The sequence below is a fragment of the Lepidochelys kempii genome, chromosome 6 (genome assembly GCF_965140265.1).
Source record: "Lepidochelys kempii isolate rLepKem1 chromosome 6, rLepKem1.hap2, whole genome shotgun sequence".
NCBI classification, from domain to species: domain Eukaryota; kingdom Metazoa; phylum Chordata; order Testudines; family Cheloniidae; genus Lepidochelys; species Lepidochelys kempii.
In genome coordinates this window covers 96,468,606-96,494,692 of record NC_133261.1, presented here as the reverse complement: position 1 = coordinate 96,494,692, position 26,087 = coordinate 96,468,606, and the positions used below count along the sequence as shown (strand labels likewise).

Below are 26,087 nucleotides of genomic sequence, written 5' to 3'. Positions count from 1 at the left end.
ACGCTCCAGGGGATACTACACAGCACTGCCTCTTCTAGAACATAAGAGAAATGCATGGTAGCCTACTTGACCTTGGAGAAATCATGTACTTTATATTTAAAAATAAAACCTGTTGCAACTGAATTAGACATGGGTGTTACCCAAATAAAGTGGATTTTTTGGTCTGCTTATATGCACTCAAGTACCTGTTGTGTTTCCCAGGTCACTGCAACTTCATAGCAGTATAGGTTTCTAAACTGGGACAAGTCCTTTTTCTTGACATTTTAAACATATTTACCTTTTTTTGTTCCTAGTCTACAAACCTAATCCTAAAACTTCCAAACATTCATTGGCTTGTATTTTTAATTTCAGGCTCTTGGATTTCTCTATGCATCTGGCCTTGGTGTCAATTCCAGTCAAGCTAAGGTAACTCTGTCAATTCTTCGCTTTTGCTTTTATTTCACTTCAGATGCAAATGATTAAATATCTTCTATTCTTATTTTAGGCCCTGGTTTATTACACTTTTGGAGCTCTCGGAGGAAATCTGATAGCGCACATGTTTTTAGTAAGTGAGATTTCATAGCTAATTCACAGAACTAAAGTTAATAGAAATGCTCCTTTTTATCTAATTTTATATCTCGATTATTAAGATCATGAATGTTTTATATTCTAAACACCTAAAAGTATAGGTGCTTAGTTTGTATACACATGCTCTAGTGTTTAAAGTGCCTTTTCTTGCCTATGCATTCCATTACTTTTTAATACAGAAACCTTCCACAAAAGGTGGAAGCTAACGCTTAGGACTGGAGTCTCCTTCACAACTGTTTTGCCCTTATTTATCTCCAGGGATTTCAATGGAGTTACTCCAGAGTTACACTGGTATAAATGAGAGGAGACTCAAGCCCTTAAAAACCAAAGCAAGATCTTGTTTTTCTCCAACTGCACGTATAAAATGCACAAATAGAATATGATATATAAGATGCAAAACCTTTAAACAGAATGTGTTAAATTGTTGCTCTTGAGGCATGAAAATCTGTTTAGTTGTTTTGTGTGATTTAAAACACAAAGCTCATTGGCTACACTTGCATTCATTTGTAGGGCCCTACCAAATTCACAGCCATGAAAAATGCATCATGGACTGTGAAATCTGGTCTCCCCCCATGAAAACTTGTCTTCTGTGTGTTTGTTTTTTACCTTGTACTATACAGATTTCATGGGGGAGACCAGCGTTTCTCAAATTGGGGGTCCTGACCAAAAGAGAGTTGCAGATGGGTCACAAGGTTGTTTTAGGGGGGTTGTGGTATTGCCACCCTTACTTCTGCGCTGCCTTCAGAGCTAGGGTGCTAGAGAGTGGCAGCTGCTGACTGATGGCCCAGCTCTGCAGGCAGGAATGCAGAAGTAAGGGTGGCAATATCATATCATGCCATCCTTTCTTCTGTTCTGCTGCTGGAGGCGGCTCTTCCTTCAGAGCTAGGCTCCCGGCCAGCAACCGCTTCTCTCCAGCTTCCCAGTGCTGAAGGCAGTACCGCAACCCCCCTACAATAACCTTGTGACACCGACCCCACCCCAAAACTCCTTTTTGGGTCAGGACCCTTACAATTACAGCATCAGATTTAAATAGGTGAAATCATGAAGTTTACGATTTTTAAAATCCTATGACCATGAAATTGACCAAAATGGACCATGAATTTGGTAGAGCCCTATTTATTTGTGTTAGGACTAACTGGCTGACATCCCAAAAATCCTTCTGACCTTGTATTTAACAGTACGTCTAATCTTAAGCATTTCTTCTGCTGTGAAAAGTTGATGAAAGTCACATGAGTGCATCCGGCTATTTAACTGCATAAATGTCCAATAAGTGGCTGTATAACTGATGGTTCCTTGCTTTTGTATCTTTGCAGGGTTACCGGTACTGGGGTGGGATAGGAGTCCTTCAGAGTTGTGAATCTGCTCTCACTCACTATCGACTTGTGGCTAATCATGGTAAAAAAAAAATTCATATTAATGAAGGAGCAAATCTAGAATTACCTACAATATTTGTCTGGGCATACTTCAAAATATTTAGAATTTTATTTTCTTATACTTCCATTAGTTGAACACACTGGTAGGTTAGCTCTTACAGATATTGTAGACCAATTTATGATAACTTATTCCATGTATAACCTTTAAATTTAAAGTTTTAATTCTGAAGGATACCAAAGTACTTCAAATTGATATTCCCAGGCAGAATTAATCTTATAAATTAACTGATTTTTCTAGAAAAACTTAATAGGTTTTTGTATTTATTTCAAAAACATCCTTTGAATTCTGGAAATTCAGAGTTAAGGTTGGTTGTGGAACCTAACCTGTCTTGCACTGTGCACCATCCATGTACGGCAGAGTCACAACCAAAACTGTCTATTCCCCTTTATCATGTGCCTACAATACACAAAATCATAGCATAACTAGTTTGTTCTTGAGAAGTACTTACTCTAATATACCGGCCCCTATGCCCAGTTTATGGGATCTGAGTGAATGTTTGATTTCGATAAAACCAGTCTTTCTGGTGGTGTGCCAAAAATGTAGCTCTCAGTTGAAAGTTGTCTGCAAATAGCTTACTTTATATGTCTTTGTATGTTAACTTCATGTTGCTTTCCTTGTTCTTCTCATCTTCTTGTCACCAGTGGCTAGCGATATATCTCTGACAGGAGGCACAGTTGTGCAGAGAATTCGCTTGGCAGATGAAGTGGAAAATCCAGGAATGGCCAGTGGGATGCTGGAGGAAGATTTGATTCAATATTACCAGTTTCTAGCAGAGAAAGGAGATGTACAAGCACAGGTATGATCAGTGTGACACAGTGGGGTGGGACTCTTCCAGAGGCTGTTGGAGCAGTTGCAAATGTGTGAAGCTCTCAAGAATCCAGTTTCTTCTCTTGCTCCCAGACCAACATGGTTACTAGAGCTGATCAGAAATTTTTCACTGAAACGTCTTTTGATGGAAAATAGCTTTCTGATTATATTTTTGTTCTGTTAAAATTTTCAGGTATTTGTTGAGAAACCAAAACGTTCTTGGTTTTCAAACTTAAAAACTCCACCAATAAAAACTGACGAACACAATTTTTTTTTTTTTGGGGGGTGTGCTTGGAAAATAAAATTCCTTTTTTGATCAACATTCTAATGGTTGCTTTCCTCACACCCTGAGGAGGAGAGAGCTTTGCAACACTCCAACTCCTCTGGCCAGTTTAAGAGCAGAATTGGCTGTTCTGGAGGGAGCCTTGACCAGAAGGACTGTCACAGTGCAGGGCCTTCAGGACAGAGGAGCAGAGGACTGCTGAGGGCCTTGGAGAGACCAATATGACCATAGTTAGGTATCTTGTCTGCGGTTGTAAGGTGGCTAGATTTAACTAGAAGAACTGTCACGTGCAACCATCAATGTTCTCCATCCCCCTTTGTTGCTGTTTTCTGCCTCTGTTCAGTAGAACCCAACAGAATTCTACGTAGCACTAATGTTACATTAGAAATGTTCACCCTAAGGAATAAACATGGCACACTGGAGTGGCCTTTGGACTAACAACATACCAACCATGTATGGCAGCAGTGACACAGTTAAGTAGAAGGATTGAGAAGATATGATTTTTTAAAACTAAGGTAACAAATTCAAAGATGTTCGATCTTTTTTTTTTTTTATATCGTAACAAGGATCTTAAACCTGGAGGAGCTAACTCATTTGCTTTAGCCTTTTGCCTCAAACTGTGGTGGCTACTAAAGCAGAATAATTTCGTTTTCAAGCTTATTTCCTTTCATCTTTATCTCTGATAAACAATTTGGTATGCTGTTTGCTGAGCATGTGATTAATTTATTCAATTTGTAATTATATTGCTTGTGTATAAAGCTTCTGTATACAGGGACACACAATGTGTTTAGTTTTTGTTTTCGTTTTTCAGGTTGGCCTTGGGCAGTTACATTTACATGGAGGAAGAGGAGTGGAGCAAAATCACCAGGTATCCATTTTACATCATTGCTGGCCTTTAGTGATAAATATAATGATTTACAAGAGAGTAAATTGTCTAGTCCTCCTGAAAAACTAAAACGGTTGTCTAAATGTTGGGTTGATACAGCAATTGTGACTGGCTTTCTTAGCTAGTTGTATGCACTATTCTGATTGGTAGAAGGACCAGATTCTCTCCCTGTTTACACATTAGTTGAAGACATTGGAGATGAAGTCAAAATACATGGTGCAAGATTCCTGTACAGAAGAGACAACACACTTCATTGCATATCTCAGTGACTGAGCTTTTGCATGCATAAGAGGCTTTTCGTGGTGTGCTGATGCATAGATTTGAAATTAGAATCTGGCCCTTGTTGTTTACAAGAATTGTTGCTATACAATAAATATACTCTTTCATGGTTGAATAAGCAGCAAATGGATGTGTGGCTTTCAGTACTGCCAGGTGTTCACAATTCCCAGCTCATTGCTGAGTTGGCTTATGCAATAGGAAGAAATTGACTTGCTGCAAAGAAAGGCAGGCAGAATTTTTAAAAAGCTTATGTGATGGTAAATGAAGATCTTATGTGTATCCCATAAGACTCAGAGTGGACATGTCATGAAGATGATTATTCCAGACTAATTCCCAATAAGAGAGTGAGTGAACTCTGCAGTTGTCTTTAAATCAACTGAAAACAAACAAAAACATCCTTTGTTCAGCATTGTTTTTGATCCATATGTATCGTTCAGACTGGGCACAGCCACAGAGTCTGCACTGAAGATGAAGGCAATTTGAAATACCTAACATGGAGTTTTGTAACTGCCAGAGTGATAGTGTTCCCACTCGCTCCTCAAGTATCAATCAAGAATTTATAACCAAGGAGGCCTCTTAGAGCCAGCAGCTAGTTCTGGTCAAACTGAACTTTAAATTTAGCCGATTTAAATGAGCTTTCCCTAGTGACATCAAACAATCCTGGGTATTCAGCTCAGAATAGTACAAAATCAGCTCTAAATATCTACCCAGATTGGAGAATGTCCTACGGACACACATGTCCCTACAATTAAGTTTTTTTTGGGATGAGTTAGGCTAGGCTAGTAGGGCTCAGCTGCTTAGACTGCTCACAACTGGAAAAATGAGGCATCACCTCCCTGAATTTTGGGGGAATGCCAGGCCCAGGGTGCCTGCTGGTCTAGGTATGCAAATTATGTGGGGGGAACCTCCTATTACATATATTTAATCATTCAGTGGACTTGGGCAAACTGTCTAATTAAACAGCTCCTGTTTCCCAATAGTGACACTCAACTTAGTGTTAAAATCTTGGTCAGAATTTTGGCCATTCTGTGCTTAAAAAGAGAGAGCCATACTGGAGATAGAGGAAGACCAGAAAGGTTTCATGAATGGCAGGTTGTCCTCAGACACTGTGTGTAGCTTTTTTCTATGGCGGGGGGGAAAAAATGCACCTGGAGGCAGTGCTCTCAAAATGGATTATGGAAAAAGAGCTGTAATTTTAGAGTGGATTTACCTTATGCAAATGCCTAGAGAATTCATCTTCTGAAACAGGTTAATATGAAGCTGCTTTGCAAATTGAAATTAATGGCATTATTTCTGACCCCTCGTGCTAACTCATGGCATGCCAAGAGATGTTCATCTTCATGTTGGAACCTTTACTGTACATCACAAGCAATATTTGGTAATATACCTGTTACCAGTGGAGTGTAATATAGAATCTATAAACACTGTTTGTTTATGGAGAGGAAATGCTTTTATTGACTACAATACTTTTGGACTCTTTCTTACAGAGAGCATTTGAATACTTCAACCAAGCAGCTAATGCTGGTAACTCGCACGCCATGGCCTTTCTAGGAAAGGTAAGACACTAGTATTTCCAAAGCATGCAAATGTGGATGACTGTTTCATTGAGGGTTGCTGGGTATTCTCCTTTTTTTGAAAATCAGTATGATTATTTAGTTGTCTAATTAAAGACTTAAGCTCCTCAATTAGGCATTCACTTTACCTCACCCTCCTTGTCTTTCTAAAGAGGCTTTGTTTTAATCTCTTATTGGACCAACTTCTGTTGGTGAAAGAGAGACACTTTTGAGCTACACAGAGCTCTTCTTCAAGTCCTAATGCTTTAGAGGAAGGTGTAAGAAACTTCACAGTAATCATTGTTTTAGTAATACAAGAGTTCTAGCTCTCCGTTATTCACTCCTAAGCCTTTCCAGCATATTCGGTCTGTGTGTATGGTATACACTACTGTTAATGGAGCAATATGGTAGCTCAACTTTTTCCAGAATGCCTTTTGATGAAATACAAAAGTTTCCAATAACAAAGCCTCCTAATCAACATCATCTAATTGGTTAAAGAGCAATTTCTTTTGATAGATGTGTTTTTCTTGTATTTTTAAAAGACCACTATTTAGCCTTAGTCTAAAACCACATCTTTTCTTATCTATACATGTTGAAATTTGCACTAAATAGAAATTGTTTGTATATTTTCAATGACAGCCAATAAAAGAAATGGACATGAATTCCACATGGAAAGTTAGTCGAGGTTCTTCACTTCTCCCACTTAAAACTAAACTTTGCCCCTTACTTAACTGTTAGTTCTGCTTTTGTCTCCTAGATGTATTCGGAAGGAAGTGATATCATACCCCAGAGCAATGAGACTGCTCTTCAGTATTTCAAGAAAGCTGCTGATATGGTATGTTTTTGGTGGTATGGGGGTTTTTTTGTTTTTTGTTTTGTTTTGTTATATTTTTTTAATTGAGTTTTTTTAAAAAAAAAAAAAAGGCCATATCTGCTGAAAGGTAGATCGTGATTGTTCACAAAAGTCTCCCTTTGACTTCATTTTTTGTAACTTAAATAGCTAAAAATTCATATGTAAAGTACTTTACAAACATAGACTATTTCATAAGACCTAAAATTAGGTTCCTGACCACAGTGCTTCATGGAGTTTGCTCAATGCAACAGGTGCAACAATTTTTTTATGACCTGCAACTATTGCTTCTGGTTTAGATGTTTAAATCCCGTCTCTAAATTTCCCCTGCTGTGTGTGTGTGTGGTCTTCACTTACTCTCCTAAATGGTTGTATAGCAAAGCTATAAATTAAACTGACACTGTGTTCTACCACGGGCTGCAGTTTTTCTCTTGTCCATGCATCATATGCTTTCATTTATTTTGATAATATGCTCAGATTATTTTACTGAGTTTTAAATACGAAAGAAGCTTGAGCATTTAAAATTTTTATTTTATGGGAAGATTAGCTTGAGGCAGAAGTAGCCTTCTGGGAAAGAAATACAGTGCATGTATAAAATGTGGTGAGAGTGAAGTTCTTTGGGTTTTGGGATAAAGTGCTAGTACTTTTCTTACTCTTCCATGCCCTGCAAGATGACAACTAAGATTAGCAACTTGATTACTGCTTGAATTTGTCTAGATACCTGGGGTGAGATTCTCACCCCCTTTCCAGACCTTTTATACCACTCCAGCACTTTTTACCCAGCATAACAGGATCCTAACAGCCCTGGTAGGGGGAGATTCCCCCCAGTGCATGCACTGTGAAAGACAGCTGTGTAAAGCTGCCTTCAGAGGAACACTCACAAGTCCTGGTGTATGGAGGTGGATGTCAGGGCAGAGCCATAGCATGCAGTGCGGTAGAGATTCTAGGCAGTGCGGCATGCCATAAATTGACCATTCCAGAGAGGTTGTCATAATTTAGGGCCCCAAGGCTATTTGCTACACCACAGGTCCCTCCAGTGCTCGGAACAGCCCAGACTCAGCAGCACACAGGTGGCTGAAAGCTATCTTAGTGCCACCTCCCCTTGGGGACTGCAAGTTCTGTGCTGTCTCTCTGAGAGTCACAGCATAGGTTCTTACTTCAGGAGTTGGGTACATCCTAGTTTTCTACTGAAATCAATGGAGTGGTAACAGAATAAGGGTAGCACAATAGGCGCCAAGGAGAGGCTAGCACCATAGGCCTTAAATAGGGACCGTGGCATTTTAAAGAGTTTATGAAAATCTGTTAATCTTCAACAGTAGTTATCCTAGAGGATATTAAAGGACATATTAAAGACTTTGGTAAAACTTGTAGCCAGGTCTTCCCTCCCTCCCCCCCGCCTTTTTTTTTTTTTTCCTCCTTAAGTGTTTTTTCCTTTGTTGTCAGGGTAATCCAGTTGGACAGAGTGGGCTAGGAATGGCTTATCTGTATGGAAGAGGAGTTCCAGTGGTAAGTCTGAATAGTATCTTTTCAGTCCTGATCACCTTGTGGAAAAACCAGTCAATTTCTAAAATACCTGGTTGGTAGAAGAGAGGTATAATAATCTTATTTGCTGATTTTTTCCTTCATAGGTAATCAATTTTTAGTTGCTCAAATCCTATGGATATAAGTCGTGAAAGTAAAACTCCAGTACTGAGAAATATAATACCCTTATATTTTCAAATAGCTTGAACAGCCAGTGCCCATTAAAGATGTTACTAGTCACAGGACTGAAATAATTCTTAAAATACAAAACCTACTATAAAATACTTTTAAAATCCAGCTTTATTTTGTCTTGCAATTAGACGTAGCTCTGAACTATTCCTGTTTATTTCTTGGTTCAAGGACACGCAAGTCTATACATAGATTTTTATGGAAATCTGCAGGGACAAATGCTTATATCACTTGCCTTGCTAGTGATTCCATGTGCAAGATATACCTTCCTGGAGCTCCAGGTATTCAGCTCTGCAAACAGATAAATTCAAGGTGTCTGTAGTTGAGCTGAACTATTTCAAAGCTAAATAGTGCAGCTAAGAGGTTCTAGAGCTGTTTTCTCCTGAAACAGTACAACGTGTCCATTCCATGTAGCTAAACAAACAAAAATTATGTCTATGCACAGCACTGCAATCAGCCATTGTAGTATCAAAGCTTTATGGATACCCGTCCTATAGCTACTGGCATAGGTTTTTGAAGCAGAGGTTTGTTGGAGAGCCTGTAAAATATTTAGTGATTTCTTGGGTGTCCTAAAAGACTGAGTTAATAGCCCCATTTTCTACACTTGCAGACAAGTGCTAGAGAATAGTCTACTCTGAAGAGTACATAAAAATCATAGAAACGTAGGGCTGGAATGGACTATCAGGGTCATCTAGTTGGGTCGTGCCTCAGTGCAGAGGACTGTAGTATACCTAGTCCACCCCAACAGGTGTTTGTCTATCTAGCCTGTTCTTAGAAACCTCCAGTGACAGGAATTCCAAAACTCCCTTGGAAGCCTAGTCCAGAACTTAACTACGCTAATAGTTATAAAGTTTTTCCTAATACTTACTCTGCAGCAAGGGAGATTTAGATTAAGCGGAATACTTCTTGTCCTGCATTCAGTTGACATAGAGAACAGTTGATCCCCATCTTCTCCGTAACAGCCGTTAACAATTTGAAGACCATTATCAAGTTCCCCCTCACTCTTCTTTTCTCAGGACTAAACATGCCCAGTTGTTTTAACTTTTTTCCTCATAGGTCAGGTTTTCTGAACCTTTTTGTAGCTCTCTGAACTCTGTCCAGTTTGTCCACATCTTTCCTAAAATATGCCTCCCAGAACTGGCCACATGCTCCAGCTGAAGCCTCACCAGTGCCAGGTAGAGCAGGACAGTTACCTCCTGTCTCTTACATATAACACTCTTGTTAATACACCCCCCAAGAATGATGATAGCTTTTTTCACAGCTGCATCACATTGTTGTCTTACTCAACAGAACTCTTCTTTGTGTTTTATATGTAACTCTTCTACATAGCTGGAGAAGAAGCATTAATTTATTTATTCTCCTGTTGTCAGCAAAAACATATAGACATTTATGGGCATATAATCCATTCTTGATGCACAGATACATGCATACAAGTCCATCCTCATTTTGATGAGGCTATATCTCCTTAGTGTGCCACCCTGCTAGGCTCTATAATGACTCAAGCTGTCTTACTGCAGAATTATGAACTGGCATTAAAGTATTTCCAGAAGGCTGCAGAACAAGGCTGGGTAGATGGACAGCTTCAGCTGGGCTCCATGTATTACAGTAAGTGGCTTCAGAATGTTGTTGCATTACGTATTCACTAGATGGCACTGGGACAGTAGGAGTGTGTTTAACATATGAGTCAGTACTGTATATTCATCAGAGGAATTTAGACCACCTAGCACAAAATATAGTAAAATAGTCTTCATGTTCCTTCAGTCTGAATACTTAGACCTTACCTGATGGCATTTTTCTTAACAAATTGCCTTCAGCTACTGTTTCTTAATTGTTTTAAATTAAAAACACAACTACTATATCCTTCATTTTGGTTGCCGTTCTGCCTTTGTGGGTATTCATTTGCAATCTCTGAATAGTGTTGACCTCAGGCATGGCTTCTTTCTTTGTAGATGGCATTGGAGTGAAGAGAGACTATAAACAGGCTTTGAAATATTTTAATTTGGCCTCCCAGGGTGGTCATATTCTGGCTTTCTATAACCTGGCACAGATGCATGCCACTGGCACCGGGGTGATGCGCTCCTGTCATACTGCTGTTGAGGTGAGGCCCTCTCTTCATAAATTTACAACCCAGGCTAATTTGTAGAGCTGGTCAGGAGTTTTTGATAGATTATTTTTGTGGAAAATGCTGATTTGTCAAAACAAAACTGTTCATAAGAAACAGTCAGTTTTGTTCTGAAAAAAAATTGAAAACGTCTTGATGCTTCTGAAATAAAAATTCCAGGTTTTTTTTGTTTTGTTTTTGAAATTTTAAGATAATTAAAAAATTGGTCAAAATTGAAACAATGTTTCAATTGATTCCAACCAATTTTTTTTTTTCCAGACCGTTTGTGAAAATCTTCAAGATTTTGACTTTGTCCCCATACAGGACAGGAAAATTTTCAAATTCTTAAATGTTCTTGGGACAGGAAAAGGGTTTCCCATCCAGTTCTACTGATTTGTGAAATTGAGTGAAAGTTACTGACTATGTAAGTAGGCTGCAACTCAGTTGAAATCAGTGGAATAGTACACTTCGCCCAGTCCCCACTGGTGTTGAATTTTTCCTGTTGAGTTTAGACCCTGTTTCACAGTATAACTTGATAAATGAACAAGCACCTATATATTCCGTGGCAAGGTTCCTAGATTCTGTGGCACTCTGCAGTGGCATCTGGAAGTGTTGCAATAGCTTCACTTAAATTAGAAAGAAAGAAAAAAAAAAAAAAAAAAAGCAGGGGGGAGGATTTTTAATATGAAGGCAAACGATACAACCAAGACGGTAGTCCCTATTTATTTTGAAACTTGAGTTCTCCAGCTGGGGAGGGCTTCAATATTATCTTTGTAATGGAGAGCTAGAAACTTTTTTTTTTTTTAAAGCTGAGTTCTGAAGTAATGTGGATTCTGCCACAGATTTTGTGGAATGTGTGGGCCTTGTGCACAAACATATGCAATACAGACAATTCTGAATACTAAACAGCTCTTTCGTAAAAGAAACAAGAAAACTGGTAACCTCATTTTTCCTTGTGCTGTCTTGTCTGGGATACGTATTCACTTTTCTTGGGTTAGCCACTTATTCTTCACACTGGCTGAGGTATGGACCTCCTACAACAGAGACTGCCCTTTGGATCTAGAGTTATACTCGAAGAAACCTAGTGTTTTAGTGGTTTGTTTTGAGGCTGTTGTATTCCTGCTGTACTTCCATTGTTAAGGATGTTCTATTAGACTATTAAGCCACTTAGGTCCTTCTGTGTTTCTTCCTGTTTCCAGAACCCTTATTGTCCATTTAAATAAACTGTTTCAAAGGCTATCTAAGACGTACCTCTTCAGATCTTTTAAACAGTAAACTTTTGAAGAAGCTTCTGATAACTGTGTGTTCTTTTTTTTCCCTACAGTTATTTAAGAATGTATGTGAACGAGGGCGCTGGTCTGAGAGACTCATGACTGCCTACAATAGCTATAAAGATGGTGATTCAAATGCTGCTGTAGTTCAATATCTCCTGTTGGCAGAACAAGGCTACGAAGTGGCACAGAGCAATGCTGCCTTCATACTTGATCAGAGTAAGAGGCTATGCTAGCTTGTGTCAAAAAGTAGCTCACTGTGGATTAGTAGTAACTGTACATTTAACATGCAATGCATCATCAAGCAAGGCATACCTAGGACTAAATAGCTGGTCTGAACTAATAAGGTTTCTTGGACAGCAAGAATTCTCCCCCATCCTGACTGCCTCCTATATTCAGAAGTTATTGATTCTGTTTCTCTTGCCCTGTAAGGATATTTTTCTGGTCTGAGTGTTAATGAACATTTTGAAGTCGGACATACCTGTTTCAGAGTAACAGCCGTGTTAGTCTGTATTCGCAAAAAGAAAAGGAGTACTTGTGGCACCTTAGAGACTAACCAATTTATTTGAGCATGAGCTTAGGAGAGGTTGGGAGAGTGAGGCCTAGAGCTTTACTTCTTAGTGAAGTGTTGTTACCCTCTTATTCTTGACTAGAAAGCATGACAAATAGTTAGCTGGGCAGGTGAGCTCTTTCGTTAGACTTGAAAGAACTGTTTAGTAATTAAATCAAGCTTCACTAAAAATGGGTGACCAAAGTAAAGTCTGTGGCAATACAGCAGAGTTATCAGAACATACTAGAAGTAGAGTGATACATGGTTTTTAAAAAAAAATCTGGACATTTATCAGAAAAATGCTGGGTTCCTGCACAAAGTTTTGTGCGGATCTCAAAAATACAACTGCTATGAGCTTTGTGTGATTACCTTACCAAGTCAACCTATTGACTGCTAGTAGATTTCATAGTTTTGTTTTGAATGATGCTAAAAGGTGCCACGCTGAGCACCGTGATGGCTTCGATAGCCAAAAGGGATACAACAGTGGCAGGGTATTTTGGAAGCTTGTTCTGTCAGTATGTCTCAGTCTTGATCCTGAAGACATCACCTCTAAGAGTAAGAGGACAAGTTTCCATGGACTCTGAGACTGCCATTTGTGGTGTCACTCTTAAGAAGTGATCATATGTCCATTGGGGACTAGACTGACACAAATGCATTTTACATAGGGTATCAATTGCTGCCATATAATATTTCAAATTTGAAACCAATACTTTAGAATTGAAAGAATTTTAAATGGAATATTAATCTCTTGACCCATGCAGCACTTCCACAGCCATCCCTTTATGTGTGACACTGTGTCAATAAAAGCCTAAAACTTCCACACGTTTCTGAAATGGATTCTAGCACTGCACACAGTGGGTAATTTTTCTTAACTACTTAGATCCTTCAACCATGCTTGGAGGTTACACGCTTTTGAAACTTGTATTCAGAGTTAAAATAACTAAAATTGTTCAACTCCTGTGTTCAAAAACTGTGCTTTTTAAGGCTGGATTTTCAAATCTGCCCAGCTTTCATTGAAAACAGTGGGAGTTGTCGCGTGCTGAGCTCTTGGGGGGGGGGGGGGGGGAACCTGTTCACTGTATTAGATGCCTACATGGGAACTAAAATTGTGATAATCTGGCCTCATTAAAGGTGTTAAGTACGCTGGAAAATCTAGCTACTAAAAATTTTGGGCTGTTATCACAAACTATTCCAGCTCCCGTTAGAGTAACAGTAGCTGTTATCTGCAGCACAAATTGTCTACAAGAGAAATAAACTTTATATTGTACCATGTCATATATGTTTTCTAACTTGTAATCCATTCTGCAAAGGAATGGTATAGTGCTACTATTGCAGGGATCGGCAACCTTTAGCACATGGCCCGCCAGAATAAACCCTCTGGCGGGCCGGGCCTGTTTGTTTACCTGCCGCGTCTGCAGGTTTGGCTGATTGCAGCTCTCGCTGGCTGTGGTTTGCCGTTCCAGGCCAATGGAGGCTGCGGGAAGCGGCGCGGGCCGAGGGATGTGCTAGCCGCTGCCCAAGTTCCCCAAGGACTGAACTGGCCATGCGTGTAACTTAGAGCAGGCTGCTCTAAATTCCCTAGATTTCTCTAGCTGGAGTAATGTTGTGCCATATGTGGATTGCCCCTTTGTACTTTTGGTCCACTTGGGAACCTAGAAAAGGGTATAGAATGGGAGGCATAAAGGTAGCTACACCACCTTTACACCACCCAAAATTCTGTCCCCTTTGCACCATAAGTGGAGCACAGAGAATAAAGAACCAAAGGTCAGAATCTGACCCATGATCTCTGAGGCACAGCCGTTTAATCCAGCTCAGCAAAGGTTTTTGTAAATGGTGAACATGGACACTGACGTGCACATAATCAGAAAGACAGTATGGAGGTTCTGTGCCCTGTTCCTGCTTGACTTAATTACTTCCTTTTTTTCCTGCAGAAGAGGCCAGCATAGTAGGAGAGAATGAGACTTATCCCCAAGCCTTGCTGCATTGGAATAGAGCAGCCTCCCAAGGTAAGTCAGAGTTCAATGATGACAATTTCACTTTGACCACCTGGTCTAGTTTCTTATCTACAGGATATTAACTTTACTACACTTGTTTTATTTGAAAGGAGAGAGTAACCTACTTAGTATCGACAGACCGTTACTTTCTGGGTCATTCCTTGACTGAAATATTCTGCTGTCTGTCTAGGACTTACTCTTTATCCAGTTTTCAATATGAGAATTGGCTCACATACTACTTGAGTCTTCTGGGGATTAGACAAGATTCAGTGACTTTCAGCTCTGCAGTCTTACACTTGCTGCCTACCTTATAGGCTTTCCTACTAGCATGGCTACTGCTCCTAGTGATTTCCCTTCTAAATCACTACTTTGAAGGATTTATAATTACTACGACAATAATCAGACAGTTTTTGTAGTCTGTCTCAAATCTGTTTGATAGTCCTTGATGTGAGTGCAAACAATAGTTCACTGGTTTGGAGCACATCTCTTGGGGGTCATGTTTTCCTATGACTCAAAGAACAGATCTGTTTTTCAGAAAGCTGTTTTGCTGGCCACTGGCCAAGATTAAAGTAAGTCCTGGTGCTGTTTACAAAGAGACTGGGTAAGAAGGAAAAAGTCAAATATTTAAGATTCTTTCAGATGGCACATCCTTCCAAGCATATGTTGGTTTAACTATCTCTGAACTGATCCTTGAAAGACATAATGATCTAAGCGCTGACACTGAACTACGTAGGCTCGCTGGAATTCCAGATTTAAATCCCTTCAGGCTTGATTCAGCCTTTCATCCTTCTAAGCTAGAGTGCCATGCAGTTAACTGTGATGATGATCTCTGGAATGGGTCCTTATAAACTGAGGCTCTGCACACTGTAGCCACTGAATGTCCCATGGCTCCTTTCATAAAAGTAGAGGTTTACCTGTGTGTGGTTAGGAAACTTTCCTCACCACATCAGGTATGCTCTGTAGTGCTTACCTGGTGCCCTTCAACCCAGAGATAGGTATATTTCAGTGGTATCAGAGAGACAAGGTGGGTGAGGTAAATATCTTTTATTGAACCAACTGCTGTTGGTGAGAGAGACCAGCTTTCAATCTCCAGTAAAAGATATTACCTCACCCACTGTGTCTCTCCAATATCCTGGGACTGACACAGCTACAATTACACTGCAGATGGTGATATCTTAGTTTGCAGTGCACAAGGCATCTAGGCCACAGTAGATGCAGCTAGGTTGATGAAAGAATTCCATTGACTTGGGTAGCAGCTCTGGGAGAGGTGCATTTGTTGCAGCAATGGAAAAAGCCCTTGTGTTGCTGTAGGAAGTGTCTACGCTACAGTGGTACAGCAGTGTAGCTGCACCTGTGCTGCCATAGCGTTTATATTGTAGACATACCAAAAGTCTTTGGGCATGTGGCACAGATCTGCAGTGTTGGCTCCAACAAAACATTGGAAACATGGAAAAATTGATGTATGAAAAGGACTAACACACCAACCCATTTGACAAGTATTTTTTGAAAAAGCTAAAACTGTAAGTGTCTCTTTTCTGAGCCGGTGGGGGTGTGAGTATATTTTTAAATTAGCCAATATAAAGACATTGTAAGGTAAAAAATTAGCAAATAAAATAGTAGCCAAACCATTATGCAGGACACCCAAACATATTTTATAGATTTCCCAGAGGCTTCAGTCAATCTTAAACTGCAGTTATTTTGATAATACTGCTGTGAATATGGAACCCTTCATTATTTTATTACTTTGAACACTTACATGAAAGCAGGACAGCTCAGCTGGTGATGCTCTTATGAACACCTTGGGAATAAGATTCTGTTTTCATTGTGCAAGAAGAAAAATAAAGCAAATGATAAGATGTACAAGACATATTGAAACAAAATGCTTTTCTAGAAATCATCAGTGCATCTTAAAATGAAATTAGAAGAACACCTTGCACATCTCACTCGTCTCTTATACTTGTTCTGCCTTTCCTCTAATTAGGTTACACTGTTGCTAGAATTAAGCTTGGAGATTACCATTTCTATGGCTTTGGTACCGATGTTGATTATGAAACTGCATTTATTCACTACCGACTGGCATCAGAGCAACAGCATAGTGCCCAAGCCATGTTTAACCTGGGATACATGCATGAGAAAGGACTGGGCATCAAACAGGTGAGCACAGCTTGATATAAGTTATTAGTTTTATTCAAAGTATTATTTATTAATAAATATATTTGTATTGTAGTAATCCCTAGAAGCCCCAACTGAGATTGGTCCCTGCTGTGGTAGGCACTATATACAAGCCTGAATAGGATGTAAATAGACTGACAAAGGGTGGACGGCAGGAAATATTATCATCTCTGTTTTGGAGTTGGGGGAACTGAGGCACAGAGAAGAGTGACTTTCCCCAAAGTTGCAAGATGTCTGTGACAGAGACAGGAATTGAACCCAAATCTCCTGGGCTAACGCTTCCAAAGAAGAATATATGTACATATAAGAACTGCTCAGAACTCTCATACATTATTATAGGGACATTTAGTAGCAACCTGTCTCTGTGTTGCCTATTACTTTCCATCTAGAAAGGATTCTTGAGGTCTTTTATTTTATTTATTTATTTATTTATCTCTCACCTCCTTTGCAGCAGGTCTTTGAAATCCAGCATACGCTCAGGCAAATGTGCTTTGGTTTTTTGGTTTTCTTTTGTTTTGTACCCCCCAATTAAATTAATTCAAATTTTCTCAGGAAGAAAACTTTTTTAAAAAAAAATCTCTATTTCTCTTCTCTTTCTTGGGTTCCTCAGAAAACTTTTGGCAGCATGCCAAGATAATTCATCATGAAAATGCTGGATCCCTGCTGTTGCCAAAACAGCAGCAGAACACCTGGATGGCAAGGAGCCAGGCCATGGACCCAGCACATGTCCTTAACAGTCCTGTCTCCCACTGTGGGAACATTACATGGGGTAGGGGGGAAAGAAAGGAGCCAAGCCAGAGCTCCCCCTCATCCACTTCTTGGAACTAGCACATGGCTCCATAGACCCGTAATCCTCTCTCCAAAAAATCCCCCCCCCCTTTGATGGCAGCCTTTTCCTGTTGTGAGCTAGTGTGATTAGTCCTATAACTCAAACAATAGAAGTCTTTGATGCAATGCCGAAGATTCGGGGTTCAAACTGTGATGATGGGAGAGGGGGTGGAGTACAGATTGTTCCAGATATACAAAAAATTTTTATCTTTCCTTAACGTACACACAACAAGCCAGGAAATTGCATGTAAAAAACTTATTTAGGTTGGCAAGTCAAGCCACTGAAAGTTATGAAACGCCAGATTTGCGATTGCTATGCTATCTTCATTTTGCCACCTTATGTGTATGTATTATGTATCTTTAATTGCACGGTAATATACTGATTTTCCACAGAACCTCTTCCCTATTCAGTGCATAGGTTGGTTTCACAAGGAGGCAGAATTATGGTTGCAGTAGGCAACCGTAAATCTCTCACTTCATAATTTTAGAGTATTTGTGTTTGAAACTTTAATATTCTCTTAATGTGTGTGGGGGGTGTATGTTATAATAATAATAATAGGCAGAGCAGGTAGCAACACTCTTCTGAAAGTGGCCCAACATTTCCCATTAGAAGACCCTGTTTTCAGTTGCTTGTAACATTTTGCTAAACTGTAACTGTTTGGGAAAAAATTTTGCATGCTGGGTGTCTACCTCAGGCTGAATACTTTGTGGAAGATTTCAGCCAAATGGGTCAGCAAGAATGAGTCTAGGAAAATGTTTTTGCTCATTTAAAAAAATCACACAACCTTTTTTCTTTGAAAAGCTTTCATGTCCCCATGCTTTGGAACAGGGACTTGAAATTAGAAATGTACCTTTTGCCATCTCCATGAAAATCTATTCAAATTTGGCAATATTATAAGCCTTTCAAAAATCATTACTATGTGCTCTGTAGAGTTATTAAATTTTACCATCTAAATTTCCAAAAATTGCATAGGCAGCCTTAATTCTGGCATTACCTAAAATTTGATTGCTTGGCTTTGCAACCTTAGTGTTCTTTTAACAATCTTTATTTGCCCCTGGGGGGGCAGGAGGAGGAGAGTGTGTGGGGGGGAGAGGGAATTTCAGGCAGCTTCTTAAGTATTAAAGAAAATACAGATCGTTACTCACATTAAAGAATTATAATAGGAAATTAGAAATCAGACTCTTTCAATTAAGAAAACACAGCAATTTACAAAGTTTAAAGGAAAGCCCAAGTTTGTGTTTACAGTAAGTAAGGATATGAACATACCCTGTTTTCACTTTCACTAGTTAGTCAACTCATGCTTTTTAATTTAAACAAGTGCTTCCAGACTTCAATAGTTCTCAATTTTTGAAGTGTTTGTAAAAATAAATAAATAAATGGTGTTAACATCAATATTTCTAGAATTTGTCCCAAATGAGATGCTTGATTATGGATTTAAAAACAGAAGTTTTTCAAGGGATGGAGAATGGATTGAGAAGAACTATTTTTATTGCATTGGTTTAATATTTGAGAAAAATGAGTTTACCATGTTGTATTAGCTTCTTTCTAAAAAAGACTCTTGATGGGGGGGGCTGCTTTTAACAAGTACTGGGTATCGTTAATGTTCAAAATTGAGTTTGCACTTAACAAATTTATAGCAAATATTTTGTGTAAGGAACAAACTCACTAAACATTCTCCTTCGTAAAATAGCAGAAAGAAATGGAAATACAAAGTGTGTATAAAATAGTGTATAAACTGAACACAACAGCTATGATTCCAACTAAAAGCACTAACAAACTTTATGGCTAACTTCATTTCCCTTATTACTGCTAGTATAGCACAAGTGTGAAAAGGGAAGTGTTCTCTATCAGCTTGAACAAAAAGCTTGCTAGGGGAGATTTCTAAGGAATTCTCTCAACCTTTCTATCTTTTATTGAAATAAAACAACCAACAGTAATATAGCTAATATAACCCATCAGCACAAGGTGTATATAAGATGGTTTTCTGTATTTCTTAAAATTCCAATATAAATTAAGGCTTTGTCATGTAGCAGCAAGCAGAAAGATTATGGAGTCACTTGGTAGCATCTGCATAGTTAGGGTTGCATTCTAAAATGCATTCAATGAAGCCTAAAATACTGGTGCTTGATTGGTTGATATTCTCTAATGTCTGTGGCCAGTCTGCTATAAGGAGTGTCTGCGGAAGGGTGTTTTAGGATGAAGGCTCCCCTACTGCTTTGCAAAGTTCTGTGTGTGTATTAAAATATATTGATTGAACAACCACTCTTACATCAATTTCGACAGTTTTACTCTCACAGCATGTGAGTATGGATGTGGATGCAAATACATGGCCTGAAACAGAAGGAGGTGGGGTAGAACAGATCTTAATGAAATAAAGTTGGCCACAAAACAATTCTTCCTTTGAAAAGGCTTTTTTTTAATGAATGGGCATTATTGGCTCTTATCTGGCAAACGGGCAAAGTATAAAAATTCCTTTCGGTATCGGAAGCTCTTGGCCCTGAAGTAACTGCCAGCTTAAATACCTTAATTTTGTTTGGATTTCTTTGGAAATAGATTTCAGTGTATTATGTATTAATTACAGGATATTCACCTTGCAAAACGCTTCTATGACATGGCAGCTGAAGCCAGCCCAGATGCTCAAGTTCCTGTCTTCCTAGCACTCTGTAAACTCGGGATTGTCTACTCCTTGCAGTATGTACGAGAAACCAATGTAAGTAATGCAGACACTTAAGAGTGAGGGCAAGGAATCTTTATTCCTAACTCTGGAACCTCCTTAGAAGTGGAAGCAAAGCATCACATCTCCACCCCAAACTCCGTACCTTTTAGGATAAGCTTTTCTGCACTGTCTTGTTTTCTTCTATGTCTCCAAAAAAATGGAAAACAATGCCTTTCCTACCTCTGCAGTTGCAGGAAATTGTGTGGGATATACTCATTTTATCCTAATAATTAATCCCCCAATCAGTGTTCTAGACGCTGTGCTAATACTCCCTTCAAGAGAACTTTCCTCGCCCAAAACTTGGTAACTTATGTGGGCAGGCTTCCCCAGAATTAAGCTTACCATCCCAGGAACAGCATGCCAGTGTTTATTTGCTTTCCTTCCTTGTGGCTTGATCATACTGTATTTGCACTCCCTTATATGTAACCATAACAATTCCACCCCACCCCAGTCAGAAACTATTATCAACACGATTATGGTGCTGTTCTCTCAACAGGGTCTCCACATAGTGCTTAGTGATGGGCATTAAAGAAATGTTTGTCTGGGTACCTATATGGCCCCCATCACCATATTATCTGACTGCCTCAGATGTTCATTAATTTAATGTATTCCCTCAACACCCCTAAGGTCAGAACACTCAAAGAGTGAGAGCAATGATAATACCCATTTTGCAGAAAGGGAGCTGAGGCACAGAGAGATTAATTGATTTGCTGATGGTCAAACAGGAAGTCTGGGCAGAGTAGGAGGCCTAGATTCAGTTCCCTTAGACCTGGTTCAGTGCCATAAGCATAAGACCATCATCCCCTTCTCTCTGTTTCTTCACTTCTGGTTTCTACTTCTGCACTTTTGTTCAGGACATTTGGCAGGCTCCAGCAAATGAAAAGAAAAAAAATAATAAAACTTCAGCATTCATCAGAAAATAAGCAAATGATACCTGAACTACTGCAAAATTCTTTTCCTGTAGTTTTCATGCAAATGTTAAGTCTTGAGCTCCAAGGAAGAAAATGCGATAGAAAAAAACCTTCAGTCTGAAGGAGGAGCAGAACAGTTTCTACTTGTTAATGTGGCAGCATGGGTTATTCTTGCCTCAGGCTTAAGACTGGTGGGTTAAAGGCTTTGCTCACATGAAAGATGTGTAACCACATAAGAAGAAGTTGCAGGTGTTCATTTTATAGTGCATAGCATTTCCTGTTGTAGCTGTTGAAACGGGAGCTTGATTTTGGTTAATCTGTAATGACAAATATTGGTACTGGTGTATTAAAAGAAAACTGCTAAAAATAAAACATGCAGGTGGCTTTCCCCAGAATTAAAGATGTCTGAAACTGCTATGACATTTCTGACTCATGCAGCCAGAAGAACATAATAGTGAGTTGTTTGTTTTGGTTTTTAGGTCAGAGAGATATTGTCACATCTTGACATGGACCAGCTGTTGGGACCTGAGTGGGACCTTTACCTTATGACTATCATCGCTTTGCTCCTAGGAACAGTTATAGCTTACAGACAGAGGCAACATCAAGCTATCCCCAGACCGGCAGGGCTGCGGCCAGCTGTGCAGCAACAAGAACCTCCACCAGAACATCAGCCTCCACAATAGCAGCAACCGGAATCTCAATGAAAAGAACTGTATTCTCCAGCAGAAACTATTTTCATTGTGATTTAGAACGGATCAATGGTCCTTTCCCTTCAAAAGAGGCTCAAAGAAGCATAAAATTCTGAAAGCTGCTTAGAATGATGCCTTTTTTCAGGGATAAGTAACTTTTTCTAGACTGATTTGAATGTTATTTCAGTGCCAATGGAATAACACAATGGCTTTTTTCGTGAAACACAAATGTGCTACTACAAAAGTGATGCCTGCTATATCCAATTTCTCTTTATTCAAAGTCCTTTTTCATCATCTCTTAAAGTGTGTGGAAAACATTGGCTAACATGAGCTGACCCATGTAGAAAGAAAAAAATGTTGGAATGCTGAAAACCTGAACTCTGCTCTTCTGAGTAAAAAAGAGATCCTCTAGAACTGTGAGAGAATTTTTTTTCTTGTCTGCATCCCAAGTATTCCTACAGACCTTATTTTAATTATTCTTTAATTATTTTAATTATTCACCGTTCACGTAGTCTCATTATTTGCCTTTGATGTTTTGACTGAATGTTTCCATTCAGAAGAAGCAAAAACAAAAGCAAAATCTGTAACTAGTGAGCAAATTTCTTGTTCTTTGTGATTTGCACTTTCAGGGTTTTGTTTTTTCCTTGCAGCATACATTTTGCTAATGGCCAATCTCTATTCCAGAAGGTAAATAGGGATAGATTGCATTTGTAAAATAAAAGAATGATTTAAAAAATCCTCCACTGAATGTCCTCCACAAACATTTGGAAAAGTGGTGAATATTTTCTTGTAGCCTCTGTGCAACTTGTGGGATTTCTTAGCACAAGAGCAAAAAGGCAATTTGTTAGTCTTCCTGCTTTATTTTTTTATTCTTGTCTCTCTAGTAAGGAGAGAGTGGTTAACCATAGAATGCAGCAAGAATTAGTGTTAAGAAAAGACTCTGATGGGGGGGACATAGCCAGAAGCCTTCTCAGCTCAGTTATAGGTAGACTATTTTTCTAGTGTTTCTTTTATTAAAAGGTGGGACTCTCATGTTTCTCCAGCTAGTCTTACAACTTCAGCAATCCAGTCAGTAATTACAATGGAAATGACCTGTATCACAAGGTCTTATGCAGCTAAAATCTACATATCTTGCTACATACATAGTGGGTGCAGCAGAGAATCTGCCTCTATCTGCTGAGCACATCTAAATGAAGGGGGTACAAAGGGGTGAATTCCAGCTCCCTACTATTGGATCTGGATTTTCATCAGCATTGCTGCACTTCAGAGCAGCCTAAGAACTGCTCGGAAATGTGCCGGCTGGTAACAACCCCTCACTGGAACACAGGAGCATCTAGAGTGGAGGTGGTCCTAATGGATTATGGCTCCTTCATGTCACCAGAGCAGTGGAAAGGTGCCACCCTGGGGTAGAGAATCTGACCTATAAACTCAAGGTTCTTGTTCTGTAAAATTCTTGATAGTTGTTTTAACTGATCATAACCATTTGGAAGCTAAATGCACGAAGTAAATATAGGAGAATAGCTTTCGGGGGGAAGAAGGCAGAAATCTGTACTCCTTTTTCTCAGTAGCAGATATGGATATTTGTTTCCATATTAATGCTATACCCTGTGGATACACTATTTTAAAGCAAATTGAAATTTCAATATTCAAGACTGATGCTTCCTCTAGATCATACATTGTGCATTTAAAGAGTTAACTGCTTCCTTTTTAAAGGCTTTTGTTCAGTAGATCAGCATTTAAGAAAGAACCAGCCTATATGAAAAGGCTTCGAAACTGTGAGATCGTTTTGTACATAATGTATTATAAAGAGTTGAATGGGCAAGGTCTCTTTGCAGTTAAGTCGTTGCATTTTGGGAGAAGGGCTAAATATTCGTTTCTGGAAGCTAATGTTTTGTGGCTGACTGCAGTATTATGAATGCAGAAAAAACTTTTAGATACTCCAAGAGCATGGAGTCAGAATCTCACTAGGTCTTCATGGAAGTTGCATTCTGGGGCAGGAGGATGTTTCAATTCTATTTGAGAGGGAACAGTATTGAATTTCTACATGATCTGATTAAAATGTATAGCAGTCCAGTACCTGCATTATTTAAAAAAAAAAAATTCAGTGAACTTCCAGACCTTTTCCCTCTGCAGTATTTTATCTCTTCCCTTGATTTTGTAGATCTCTCTAGCTCAGCATGAGGTAGTTAAAGGCTGGATGGAAAACATTTTCCAATTCACCACCACTGAATGCATTGTGTATCCATAATCTAATAGAGCTAAATTCTAATGGCTTAATCCTAGCTATGTGGTTTATAACAGCAGTCTTTTGTAGCTGGCTTTGCACATAGCTGACACATTTTACATTAAAGAAATCAACAGAAGGAAATATATCATCAAAACATTTTTTCATTTTATAGAATTGCCTTTTGAGGAGTACAACATAAGCAATAAGGAAGTTTTCCCCTACTGTTGACCATGGCTTAATCTTGTCAAATGGCATCCATTTGAATAAAGTGATAATAGCAGAAACTAGTTAATATGAATAACATCAAACTAACTCAGGGATTAAAGAAATATGAGTAAATTTTCTAAGTCCGCTGCCTACAAGGTGGTTCAGTTTTTCTGACAATCCCTTACTGTTCTGCTCCAAACTTCGCAGCCTATTTTGCTTCTTACAAAAATAAGACTTAGTAATATTGAATTATTTCAGGTTGTGCACACAGTTTATCAACCAGTTCTTTCAATTTCCTAAGTAAGTAGGAGTGGGTTTTTAATTATCTTGCTGGTATTTGTTTTTATAGAGCATCTTTTCATTTTTAGTGGCACACCTTGTCTTTCTAGTTGTGTGCAAGAGCAATTTGAAGGGGGATTGGGTTTAAAATAAAATTCAGTTAATCACTTGGTGTGGCAGTTCATTCAAATTCTGTTTCTAATTCAATGAAGTTATGTTGCTAAAGTTGCGTATGCACCTGCCTAACTCTGAAGGCTAATATGCGAGTTCTGACTACTTCACCACTGGGAAGTTAGGTAACTTCAGTCAGAAATAAGTGATAATTTGAGATTGTACTTGGTTAAAAATCTACTGACCCTAAATTCTGCTTGGTTTATTTTCCCCTATATTTCTTTTCTCTCATTCTTTATTCTGGAAGCTTGAATGAGAACAGGGTTTCTGAATGTGAACCATACTGTGTTCTGAGGGTTAAATAATTGTATAGCCCCCCCCACACACACACACACACACACACACCCGGCAGTGTTTTAAGTGCAAACTTTACCTATGTAATCTTCCCAGTGCTTACTGTACTGAACAGTAGAGTACCCAAATGCCATCAGTGGGAGTTCTACATATGGAAAGAAATTAGGAAGATGAAGATCTGAGGAGACAATTTTATTCCAGTGACCTCAAATCACTAACGTTATGTACCTATCAACTTAAAAATGTTGCTTGTAATTTGAAAACAAAACTCTTAAATAGTTGATTTAACTGCCAAGTTGAGAATTTAGGATTCTGTCATGTACCTTTTCCTTGGTGATGTTTGTCCAAGGGTCTGCTTACATCAGTTGTCATTATTCATTTGTTTGGAAATATTTCACCCTATGACTAATAATTTCAAATGGGGAATAAGTAGCGGAAGAAAGGAGCTTGTGTTAATACAAATGTCCTTAATCATTTTTTCAAAACATAAAAGTGAAACTTTTTCCATGAGACTTTGGTTGTTGTGATAAACTTGCTGAAGTAAAACTCATCAACCTGTCTTTCCGTGTGACTTTTCAAGAAGGTTAAATGTATTGTCAGAGCATTTATAGTGTTCAAAAATATTATGTACCAATCCTGTTGCCATCAATATATCAATTAAGTTTGGCACATTGTTATTACAGGGGAAAGCTCAACTTTACCAACTCTTTCCTTTTTAAATAAGCAACCATAAAATGATATTTATGTTTGGGTTCCAGAAAATATTCACAAATATACAACAAGGAAAAGGCTTAGTATGACTTGAGAATTACTACAAGTGCATAAGGGCAGGCAAGGGCTACTGGCAAAAGTCCTTTTTGTCTTTATCAGCTGCAGCTGTTAAGAGGGTATTGTAGGGATTTTTAAAATTTATTTTGTATTTAAGGAAATGCAGTATAAAGGCTGGTAAAGTGTAATATAATTGTGTAAACAAATTATGTTAATAGAAAGATGTACAGATTCATTTTGTACTGTGTCTTTAATCCTGTGAAATAAAGTTACCACCTCTGTATGCTGTAAGATACTTTGGTTCTGATAACAAACTGTTCTAACCATAGGCTAAAACTATATATAAAGTCCTGCTTCTTTGTATTTTAATTCCAAATGCTGTCCTGAACACACAAAAGCATTGCATCTGCTAATTCAGGGAGGCAGAGTTGGTAAGGCACTGGGAATTGGGAAACCAGGGTTGTAATGCCAGATCTGCACAAGTACCATATACCAAGTCTATGGCATATTGCTTAATTTCTGTACCTCCATTTTCCAAT

General features: G+C 38.8%; 1 protein-coding gene across 2 annotated transcripts in view; it reads left to right on the top strand.

The window, feature by feature from the left end:
• The window catches only part of SEL1L (SEL1L adaptor subunit of SYVN1 ubiquitin ligase), a 56,742-nt gene extending 30,913 nt beyond the window's left edge, over positions 1–25,829 (top strand). Inside the window, exons 7-21 of one of the 2 annotated variants that reach the window (XM_073349350.1) lie at positions 352–405; positions 485–544; positions 1,881–1,962; positions 2,643–2,797; positions 3,903–3,959; positions 5,744–5,812; positions 6,567–6,644; positions 8,103–8,165; positions 9,887–9,974; positions 10,319–10,467; positions 11,795–11,960; positions 14,223–14,297; positions 16,267–16,439; positions 19,868–19,996; positions 21,393–25,829. In XM_073349350.1, the coding sequence (XP_073205451.1) occupies positions 352–405; positions 485–544; positions 1,881–1,962; positions 2,643–2,797; positions 3,903–3,959; positions 5,744–5,812; positions 6,567–6,644; positions 8,103–8,165; positions 9,887–9,974; positions 10,319–10,467; positions 11,795–11,960; positions 14,223–14,297; positions 16,267–16,439; positions 19,868–19,996; positions 21,393–21,596 (1,602 nt within the window). In that variant the 3' untranslated portion in view covers positions 21,597–25,829. Of the gene's footprint in view, positions 1–351; positions 406–484; positions 545–1,880; positions 1,963–2,642; positions 2,798–3,902; positions 3,960–5,743; positions 5,813–6,566; positions 6,645–8,102; positions 8,166–9,886; positions 9,975–10,318; positions 10,468–11,794; positions 11,961–14,222; positions 14,298–16,266; positions 16,440–19,867; positions 19,997–21,392 lie in introns of those variants that run through there. The other variant, XM_073349351.1, reaches the window with a different exon arrangement.
• The last annotated feature ends 258 nt before the right edge of the window (positions 25,830–26,087 follow it).